Consider the following 11,900-nt stretch of genomic DNA (forward strand, 5'->3'; position numbering starts at 1 on the left):
AGTGATTTGCAGATGGAATCCCTCAAATACTCCTCAAACTGTTTTTCTTTAATTGATATATTTTTGTTATTTATTTGATTCGTTTGCACTGTAGAAACCTGGAAGTGATGCAGCAGCTCAATCTGAGGATATTCAGGAAGATGAAGATCAGATGACCAGTGAAGACTTTTATATTAACAAATTTAGTTAAGAAAATATATGTTTGCTTTGCCAGTTTTAAACACTATGTTGAAGATAAAGACCAGTTGGAGTCTGGATAATACTGGCAAAGCACATACTTATCGCCATTCATAAATACCGTTTCGGTCCAAAAAGTTAAAACTAATTCGGTCCAAAAGTCAAAATAAGTCAAATATTATAAAAATTTCAATGTTTTTTCCCAGCTATTTTACTCTATGTTTGTCGGACACCAGCCACAGGTCTTAATCAGTTGTTTAAAACCGGCAACGTGACGAGCTCTCGAGCGACCAATATGAATTAGCAAATGTTTCTCTGGTATTTATGCATAAACAGGTGTATTTTTATCAAATTTAACCTTATTTCCAACTTTTCTTGTTGCTATTTTCAAGGGTACATGTATTTTGGTGTAATTTGTTTTTATGCAAATTAAATTTTCTTCTTGGTTTTATGATTAAAAGTGTGATGCCATTTCAGATATCAAAAACATCGATGTTACAGCTCATTTAGCACAAAAGAAAAACAATCCTGTACATTTTCTTTTGTCCAGTACGCCATCGAGCACAAAATTCTCGCAGTCGTATTCATTCAGCACATATATTCCGGCACAATAACTGTTTGTAATAAATCGCATTAACAACTTTTAAAAAAATTAATTTGATTTTAATTTCTAATATCTACAGGTACGGATATAAATCCATGAAAACTCGAGTTCTGTAATTTGAAGTTCCGGACCAAGAATAAAGTTGATAAAACACAGAATCATCTAGTGTCAGTTGGTTGTTTGAACATCTAAAGCGTTTTATGTAGGTCCTTGTTACGTCTTTAGTCACTAGTAGTACGGTTTTAATACGTTTTGTACGTTCAACGAACGTTCAACGAACGTTTATGGCACGTCAGTTGGTTGTTTGAACGTCCAAAACGTTTTATGTAGGTCCTTGTTACGTCTTCAGTCACTGGTAGTACGTTTTTAACACGTTTTGTACGTTCAACGAACGTTCAACGAACGTTTATGGCACGTCAGTTGGTTGTCTGAACGTCCAAAACGTTTTATGTAGGTCATTGTTAGGTCCTAGATAACTACTAGCAAGTTGTTAATACGCTTTGTACGTTCAAAAAACGTTCTTAGAACGTCTCAAAAGAACGTTTTTAAAACGTCCAAAAGTGTCCACAAATGGCCGTTTTTAAAACATTTATTCAAAACGTTCTCAAAACGAAAGAGGCACGTTTAGAAAACGTTCAGAAAACGTTTAATTGTTTGCTGGGAGCTTCCAGCTGTTTGACTTATGTTTGGACTTATCCTACATAATCGATCCTTGTATATCAGTCACACCTTGCATCGAATGAAGAGGGGCCGTCCCTTTGCCATCTAATATAGGCCATTGCGCAGTGGTTTAAAACCATATGTGACCCAGACATCGGTATATTCCAGGACTTTAAACAGTCAAATGTCCTATAAAATACATCAAGCATGTTTAAATACCATATCTGGGTACAGAAAACTAGGCTGGCAATTATCTAAAAACGTAACTCACCGAAATTGTCAAAAATCGGAGCTTAATTTCAAAAGAGGGCGCTAGTTATCAATGGAGCCCTCTTGTGACGTTTTTTGCATTAACGTTTATTACACGTCGATCACTTCTCATCATCGTGCCGGCACGGAAGCCAAAATTTCTTCTTCTTTTTTGTTAATTTTAGTTTTACTATGTTAAATAAAGATTAAAACCAGCTTGCAAATGCAAGTTTTCAAGGTGATTACTTTGTTATTATTTTAAATTATATATTCCCTGTGATAAGGCTATTTATTTGCAAAATGTTATCATTAATCTTACTATTATTTTCTGTATTTTACCATGGAAATCCGAAAATGGTGCTCTTAAGTGGTGCAGCCTTTATTTGTTCCTTCTAGCTAAGAGAAACCTGTAATTATTGAGACTTATTTGTGAAAACAATATAAAATCATATATTAGGGCACTGCTCTCACAAAAAATGGCTTTCCTCAATTCATCTAATATCCGGCGCCCGTTCTTCTGCTGCTGGCGCGGTCCCACTTCATCTAGAGGATTAATTCTCGGGCGATCAAGCTCAGCTTTGGTAACATCAGCTTCATCCCCTTCTGACATATATGTAATTGTAAAATCCATCGCCTCCGCAACAGTAATTGATAAAGTGTCGAGCATTTGTTTTTGAGACGGCTCTTTTTAAAAACTTATAAAATGTCCATACAAAAAAATGTGGTTAGTTTTTGAGAGAGTAGCTGCGGTGGTGATCTATTAAATTCGGCTCATATCTAATTCTCCCTAAGTTTTCTTAATCGCTTAGAAATGTTTAGTTAAATATGTAACCTTCTCCTGTGTCGGTTGTAGTCTATTATAAGTTCTTATATAATCCGGCCTGTTGTTCCGGCGGACCCTTCTCTTTAGATATTTATTCCACGTCTCATTTAGAGGGTGGCGAATTTGTTTGTCCGATCTTCTTGTCCATTGCCAAATTAATGGAACTGAAAAAAATGTGTGACCATGCACAATGGAGTGAAGGAGTCCTTATCATAAGAAGAAAATGGGGGACGTAAGGGCTTGGTTTCAGTAAAATCATACAGAAAAATAAGAATAAAATTATCAGAAAATATTATGAACTCAGTGTTTACATTTAAGTCATTGTCGATGCTTTACATCACAATGACAGATCTGGTCAGGAATTGTGGCTGGACATTATTATCAACAAATTCGTGCTTGCAAGTATCTGGCTTCCGTGGGGAAAACACGTTCGGTTGGCTGAAATCACTAACACCAGGAACATGATGTTGTCGTTTGGCTGACCGCGCCCAGTGTGGGCCTACACCAAATCATTGTGCAAAAAATAAAATCTGTTCATCTGTAATTCTATCTACATTTCCCATGAAAAAGAAAACCATTAACAGCTCAATTTCTTCAATAATGGTTAACTGTAAATCCCACACGAGCCCCGAGATTTGAACCTCCTTACACAAATTTCCGAAGTGCCATCGACGACACCGAGCCCAACACAGCGATCACGCTAGACAAATCTCAACAATAGTGGGCGCTGTTCACTTTGTCGCCAGCGACAGCGTTTTACGTTAAATCTCAGCTGAGGGCTGCTTACAAAGTTGATTTTCTTCGGCACAACGATGCATTGCGCGACTTTTCCGGTTGATTATATTTGTAGCGAATTAATCAGAGTACCAATTTATGAAGAAAATAGACAATTTTATCCAGGCCGTTTATGGCCGATTGTAAAAATGTATCAGCAAACATAATTTTAGTTTGTTTTGCTTTTTTTTGGATACTTCTCAATAATTTACCGTAAGTAGTCCCCGCAAATTTCTGCACTTTCTGAAACACTTTTCATAACAAATGTTATATTAGCTTAAAGGGTACTAAACAAGCTACAGGATGACGCACGGTTTTCTATTTGAAGATATAATTTCGGTATAGGACAACAGGTTTTTTTTATTGTTGCACTAATGTGCCTACTGTAATAAGTCTAACCCTCTTAGTTTTGTGAAGTTATGTACTTGAGTGATATAAACGGTAAAGATGTTGGAAAAAATATTTTTATATGCTATAAATTAACTCATTAGATACAACTAAACTAAATTAAGGCATAATATTAGGGGAAATGTCTGGGTCTTACACCTTTGTGCATTGATGTCCAATAACTTCAAACCTGAGAAACGCAACAAGAGAAACAAACAAATCGTTATTAATCGGGAAAAAAATGGAGAGTTAATAAATGAGAATTATTGATGAGAGTTGATGAAATGCCCTTGCGTATAAGATTGGTTCGAAGACTCTTAAAAATCATTATTGATGGTATTGACCAATCAACTGCAGCAACTAGGTAGGACAACCGGCAAGTTAACTTCTTGAATCAAGACTATACAGCGTGTGTCAATAAAAACGCAGGATTCAAAGCGATTTTTTTTCTGAGAAAATTATGCTACTGGTGTGCCTAATTTGATAAGGATTTGATTGTCCATAATTTCATCTTTGACATAATTTTTGTTTGGTGGAATTTGGACTTTTGGTTCAAAAGTTATGACAAGTTTTGTGAAGCCCTTCTGAAGCGGGTTGGTCTGATTCAATGACCTTAACACAACGACCAGTTATGTACAATGCAGGTATGCATTGAAGACAATTAAACCAGAACAAAACTTTCTTTGAAACAACTGATGATAAGTATCACTTAAATTTAATAACTGGACTATCATTGTTTCAAAGCATCATGAATTATTGACTAATAACATTGATTGTGGACTAAAGGATTATGTAAGCCTAATCCTGCCACACATGTCCTTCTTTGTGATCCACAAATACTTTCACCTGTACTGAATTCAAACCTTTCATTAGGTATGATTTCACAAATCAGACCAGCTTGGAATTTATAACCCTTCTTCAATGTACTCTATCTCTGGACAGGATTGTCCAAATGAGATGGGATAAAAAGCATAGTGAAGAGAAGGAAAGGTACTTTGAAAAGAGGGTTAACATTATGATGAATAGGGGTGGTTTATATTCTTAATATTTTTGTTTCTAATCCTGCGTTTTTATTGACACACGCTGTACAGCTTGGTTAAGTACAAAGCTATTTGATGCATTCTGAGATATATATTGGTAACAAACTTAGAAACAGACATTATGCGTAATAGGATCATATACATGTAGTGAGGAATAATATGAGAAACAATGATAATTAACGAAGAGATATGAGGCAATGACCTTGCGTAAGATTGGTCCAAGGAATCTTAAACATCATTATTGATGCAATCAACCAATCGACTGCAGCAACTAGATACGACAACTGTCAAGTTAACTTGAATCATGTCTATACAGGGCGAGTCAAAAATAGCGAAACCCAAATGTCGGGACCATTGTTTTAGTGAAGTTCTGCATGTCGCCCTTTCAAAATCTAGGATACAGAAGCCCAATTTATTGGCTTTTTTTTAATACAAGAATCACTTATGTACTTTTCAAGTTACGGAATTTAAAACCCAACCACCGTTTTAAAGTTCTATTCACGGATCACAAGAAGGTTAGTGTTCTTTCCGCAAAACGAAAACAAATCACATAGGCATTTGGGTTTCGCTTTTTTTTACTCACCCTCTACAACCCCTTTTGCAAAATTTTATGTGACGGTAAAGTACAAGGCTATTTGAAGCATTCTGAGACACTTTAGTGAAAATAATTTCTTTGCCTCAAATAAAAAACCGTCTTTGTTATTACCCACCTGCCAGAGCTGACTGGAAATCAGCATTGTAATCGGTCGCTACCTCGCCCGATGTAGTCCCGCCGGTTATTGACGAACCATCATTAACGTCAGGCCCTACACAAGGGCGCCCTCTAACACTTGGGGGTTAGGGTTAGGGTCTTCTAGGTTGCTAGAACCACAGGGCGCGGGCATGTCAGGACAAGAGCTGAAATAAAAATGAAAGTAAAACAAACAAATATGAAAAACAGGCTCAGTTAACCCCACGACAAAAATTATGAAATGATATAAAGAACAGGGTACATAAAAAACAACATAAACCCTACACCCTTGGCTCGCCTCAATGTCCCTACAGAGCATGAAATTGTATGGGCGCAATTACGCCCTCATCGACTGCCACGAACACTGTCTTCCATTATTGTAGCGTCGGTGTATTCTCCTCCTAACAACCCCAACAGCGAATCCCTTATTCAGCATATGACACACGCAGTGGACGATATCTCTGCGAGTAATCCTGATGCAGGACTCATCATACTTGGAGATGTTAACCACTTGAATATGACCCCGCTCATCAGTAATCATAGACTGAAACAAATTCTTGATAAGGCTACGCGAAAAGATGCTATCCTTGACACACTTGTCACAAACCTTCACAAACTATACTCACCTGTGCAACTGTCATCTCCACTCGGCCGTAGTGACCACAGAGGTGTGATATGGGAGCCGAAAAACTACAAAGTACAACATCGAAACCAGACTCATCGCAAAACAATCCAACCGATGCGTCAGTCAGACATCAGATGCTTCAGAGATTGGAGAGTGACTCATGATTGGTCTGCCGTGACCAAGGCAGTTGATGTTGAAGCCAAATGTGAGAACTTTTACAAGGATCTCCTTCCTGCTGTACAGTCCTTCTTTCCCACCAGAGATCAACATGCATTGTAAGGATAAACCATGGATGTCCCCCATGGTAAAGGAACTGATCCATTCCAGACAAACTGCATTTCATCAGAGTATCACTGAATGGTCTCGTCTGAGAAATCTTGTCCAGAGAGAGATCAACAAATCAAAGGAGGATTGCCACAGAAACCGTATTCAAAGACTGAAAACGCAAAATCCAAATGCATGGTTCAACTTTGTGAAGATTGCAACCACAAATTCGTCACCAAAAACTGAAATCAATGTTCCTGGTGTGGAAGCGACTGATAAACGCAACATTGCCAACGTAATTAACAAACAATTCATTGATATTTCGTCAGATGTACATCCTCTTGACAACAAGGAGTTACCAGCATTTCATCCTATAGACCCTAAAACTATTCCGCACGTCCAGCCTTTGATCGTGTATGCCGAACTCAAGAAAATCAAAGTTGGAAAGAGTTGTGGTCCAGACGGAATCTCCGCAAAGTTGATTCGTGAGTTTGCACTGGAACTAGCGTCCCCACTTTGTGACATCATCAATGCCTCACTAACAGAAGGGAAGGTACCATCTCAATGGAAGAAGTCGATCGTTGTGCCAGTCCGTAAACAATCCCCGCCCTCACTCGACAAACTTCGTCCGATATCTTTGACGGATCATTTCGCAAAGCTAGCAGAACTGTTTGTCTATCGCGAACTTCTCGCAGATATCCGTGGAGGCATTGATGATCAACAGTTCGGAAACAGACAAGGTATCTCCACATTTCACTACCTTGTTGATTTACTACACTTCCTGCATAGCAACGCTGACGTGCTTCGGACTGTCTCCACTGTGGTGGTCACAGATTTTAGCAAAGCGTTTGATCTTGTAAACCACAACATCGCCATAACCAAACTCCTCACAATGGGTGTACGCCCAGCATCATTCCATGGATGGAGAGTTTCCTTCATGGGAGAGAGCAGATTACACGATACAATGGTGAAATCTCGGCGCCACTCACACCGCGTGGAGGCGTCCCTCAAGGGACGCGCCTTGGACCACTCATCTTCCTCGCGATGATAAACGACGCGCTCACATCGCCAGGTTCAGTCGCGAGATGAAAGTATGTGGGTGACCTGACAGTGTGATACCCGCAGCTCTGACCGAATTTCAGGAGTGGTGTTCGGACACTGGTTTGCGCGTCAACTCATCTAAGTGCAAAGTGACTGAAAATCTCCTCAGTGGGACAATCCAATGGAATCCTATTGGATGATGTTCAGGTGAAAACCAACACACATAAATTAAAGTTGGCTCTGAAGGGTTTAGAGATACACACACCTAAATCATTCTAAGTGGTGTACCACATAAGCAAAATGACTAAATAAGGTTCATATATATTGTTACCATCCATTAATATCTCAACCTTCAAATCCAATAAATTAACCAATTAATAAAGGTAAAGGTAAAGGGGGACGAACCTGTGTTTACAGGAACGGAGTCCCAATCTGTCTTTCATTAGCGATTTGGCCAGACTCATATGCTGCCGTGGGGGGATCGCCACACCTCCTCCACAGCGAGTCTGTTCCCTTCCCAGCATTGAATAATACCGGTATCCATTTAACATATGGGTTGAGAGGAGTAATTGAGGTAAAGCGCCTTACTCAAGGGCACGACACGCATGGCCAGGGCACGGCTCGAACCCATAATCTCACGATCATGAATCCTATGCTCTACTGCAAGACCACACGTGCCCACCAAATACTCCCATTTTATTAGTTACAGCACCATTTGAATAAAAAATACCAGCATGTCTCAAACTACCTGTTCTATATACCACATTAAGGTCTGAATTCATTCACTCGCAACATTTTCCCCAGTATTCGTTTCTGACATTTACTTTTTGAACCTTTAATTTAATGTCTTCTTTACCATAGGTAAAACGGATCACCCTTGGACAAAGCACCGGTGATGGGGCTGTAGAAGTCCATACTCACATCAGTCAAGGCTGGTCATCAGTCCAGGCCAAGTGGCATTTCATTGATCCCGAGAGTCCCATAGTGGACTACAGCTGGGCCATAGGTAGGTTGAGTATTATAGTCTATTCACTAACAACAGCCTTGGTTTCTGTTAACGATTAATGATCTCAAAAACTGAAGATGTACCTTAGTCCTACATATTGTTTTTGTCTTGGTTACTAACAATGTTTGTACCTAGGCCTATTACATTTGCCAAAACATGACACCGTCATAGGAAAGTATTGTGTTGTAAAAATAATACTATGGTATCCTGCCAGACCAACCTACCTGAGATAGATACTTCCTTGAGCTTTTTTATGAAAATAACAGGAAACTTAAATGTTAAATTGATTTGTTTTATGATACTACTCCTAAGGAACTACGAGAGGCGGTACCCAACTACAAACATTCACATCGGTTGGTACACAGACAGACGCTATGAACAGTAACCTTAGAATGGCACATGGCTCCAGAGTCTACGTTACTGTGATTGCAAGAAATGCAGCCGACCTCATCACCAGAGCGACCTCTGACCCTGTAGTGATTGATCTGACCCCTCCTATCATCCATGCTGTCGCTGACGGAAGGGATTTAAATGGTATATAATAAATCTTTACTCCCTTTGCGATTTCCATATGATCTTTTAGTAATTCTCTGCCTGGCTATGAATCGTTCAATATATCTCCTCGACTTCTCGCATGAAAATCAAACAGAAATTGTGAATATTCCTCAGATTTACAGGTAGAACCCCGGTTTTTAACGGGGTGACTGTGACTTTAGCAATTCCGACAGCAAAATTGTAGGGGTAAGGTGGACTACTACTCAACTTTGTTTACTGTTTTGACTGTAAAAGCCGTATACTTTATTTTTATAATCATGAAATTGAGATCTGAAATTGAAGAAATTTAGTTTGTCTTTCATATTTTTTAAAGCCGTGAAAATCTGTAACTGACACAACCACCCGCAAACAACCCAAAACAATATGTATTAAGTTGCACGAACATAGACAACCGCCTAATTGAGAATCACTTTCCCCCATGACAGATGTTGACTTCAGTGCAAATGATTCTGCTCTGACCTTCAGCTGGTCGGCATCTGATCCTGAAAGTGGAATTGATCACTGCACATGGGCAGTTGGTAAGCAGATCGGAACCCCTATTTTTTTTTATCGTCACACTTAAGGTTCAGTAGCGGTGACACTTTTTGTTAACCATCTATCTATAGTATTTTTATGTTGTACAAGTTGGCACTGTAGGTTTGGCTGTCAGAGATCTGACCCTGAATTGGACAGTGTCTGATCTTAAGCTGTATAATGTGCAACCAACACTCTGTTACAACCTAACCTCATAGTCATCGTAGTCAATTAAGCATCCTACGATTGGTTGACACACCTGATGACCCTGTGGTCATCACCCGACATTCAGCAAAAGATAACACGTGACGCTTTGGCAAAAACCTAACTCTCAGTTAGCCATTGTCCGCTCTGATAAAGTAATCAGGATATCTTACCCCAAAAATTGAAAAGCTCAAAATATTGCTCTATATAATATTTGGCCAACTACAATCCCAACAATTCATCTGGTAATTAGCATCTGATATCCAGCTATTGTGTCGTTTTAAGCTGTTACAGTGATTATTGTTGATGATTATAGACATCTGAAGTTCCCCACCATCAATCAGCCTACGAAAGGACAGTTTGTAGGCATACTGCATCTGTACTCTATTACCCTGCATATTCATTTTTCAGGCTCAGGGCCTGGACTGGATGACATCCTACCCAGGTCATCGTCTCCTGATGCCACGTCCAGCATCACCGCTAGTCTGTCTCAAATTATGGTAGAGGGCCAGCTCCTGTATGTAACCGTCACGTGCTACAATCATGCTGAACAGTCATCGTGGAAATCATCAGATGGTGTTACAATAGTGACGGTGCCTCCTGGTTCTACGACAGCAGCTGTCATTGTGAAGACCATGTCAGATACTCAATACGAATCACGCAACGGATACCAGTCTCAGAGACACTCTCTCAAAGCATCATAGGTTGGCTTCGTGGATCCGTTCGGAATTCACTCTTATGAGGTCAGTACATATTGTACAGTGTGGAGGCACTACATAACTTGTAATGCCTTTCTGCTCTGATCAATATATAAACTACATCGAGTTACACACTGCTGCGATGTCAAAATAACAACAGATCCAGCTGGAGTAAAGAGCGCAAGATACAGCTAGAGGGATAGACAATTAAAGTTGTTTGTTTTATATTTGGCAACATATTCCAAAGGTTGATATGATGTATCTTTAGTCTTTGTCCTGATATCAATCACGTTTTCTCTTCCCAGTGCTTGCTTAGTGGACCCAACACCTTCACCTCCTGGACACCTTGTGGATCAACATCAGAGACCCACCTTGATTGGTCAGGTCTTAGCCTGGTTGATGATGCAACCTATAGCCTGTCAGTCAGAGCCATCAATCATGCCGGTCTGATCAGTCAGCATATCACAAGCAACTTTGCTGTGGAGTCTTCGGAGCCTGTTGTAGGACGTATGTAATTCAGTATTTCAATTTTCTGTTCACGATAGTTTTCAAAATGGGATTAGTACAAAAACATAATTGCTTAATGAGAATACCCTTACCAGGTTTCACATTCAGCCACTTACTCATCTATCCAAACGAGGCGGCTCAATGTCCAAATGGTGTATTGTCGAGAATGGTAATGACACTGAGATTATTTTAAATCCCTGAATTGTTTCTGCTTAAGGGTTGGTGCAAACAAAGTCCAACTTTCCCGGGAACCATTGTGAAAGTCTCATCGTTCCCCTTAAGTCCACCTATAAACATAACCATCTCACATAAAAACCTGCCTTTTGGTTGATGATTCTTTATGAAACAGCGCCAAGTCTGCTACGCTCTTCCTGGCCCAGTAACACGACGGTTGATCTAGCCTGGGATGGCTTGTTCTCCTCCCCTTCGTCCTCCTTGGTGTATGAGGTATCTCTGGGTACCATTCCAGGTGGAAGTGACGTCATGCAGTGGGTGGAGACCATGGAGTCTGGTATGAATGTCTCGCGGCTGGTTCCGTACACCGACTACCACTTGACATTGACGGCCATCAATGCGGCCGGCTTGTCGCAAACAGTCAACAAGATAATCAGTGCCTAGATGCTTCAAAGCATTAAGATACAAATGGCACTGCTGCTGATTTTAATTTGATTTCATAGCTTTGATGACATCGTTATTTCAAGGAACTCAGCAAATTGTAGATAGTTGTACCAATGCACTGATGTGCATTTTCAGTAATATCATTGCAGATTTGAAGATTGGATGCTTAACAATATTTGAATCTATTGTTTTTACATAAACGTTTAGGTGTTAAATTTTCACAGTGTTATTTTTTTGCAACCCTTTTAATCTTTTAGATGTTTAGCTTCGAAGCCAATGAACGACTCGATAATTATGTAGTGAAATGACCTGACCTAACTTCGTCTTTTTATCATATGTCATAATGGTCACATATGAAAATCATAGAAAAAAATATTTAAAAATATATTTGGCTCGCTCCATTTCATAAAAAAAGTACATTGACA

At 39.4% G+C, this 11,900-nt stretch overlaps 1 protein-coding gene across 1 annotated transcript; it reads left to right on the forward strand.

Annotated features, from left to right (window-relative positions):
• The first annotated feature begins 7,534 nt into the window (after positions 1-7,534).
• On the forward strand, positions 7,535-11,452 carry LOC119723765. The gene is made up of 7 exons (XM_038194616.1): positions 7,535-7,581; positions 8,236-8,380; positions 8,693-8,914; positions 9,361-9,453; positions 10,064-10,395; positions 10,656-10,857; positions 11,207-11,452. Exons 3-5 carry the CDS (start codon positions 8,755-8,757, stop codon positions 10,354-10,356), a joined length of 546 nt encoding a protein of 181 aa, XP_038050544.1. The 5' UTR covers positions 7,535-7,581; positions 8,236-8,380; positions 8,693-8,754; the 3' UTR covers positions 10,357-10,395; positions 10,656-10,857; positions 11,207-11,452.
• Positions 11,453-11,900: the final 448 nt, after the last annotated feature.

This window comes from Patiria miniata, unplaced genomic scaffold (assembly GCF_015706575.1).
Source record: "Patiria miniata isolate m_02_andy unplaced genomic scaffold, ASM1570657v1 HiC_scaffold_17, whole genome shotgun sequence".
NCBI classification, from domain to species: Eukaryota; Metazoa; Echinodermata; class Asteroidea; order Valvatida; family Asterinidae; genus Patiria; species Patiria miniata.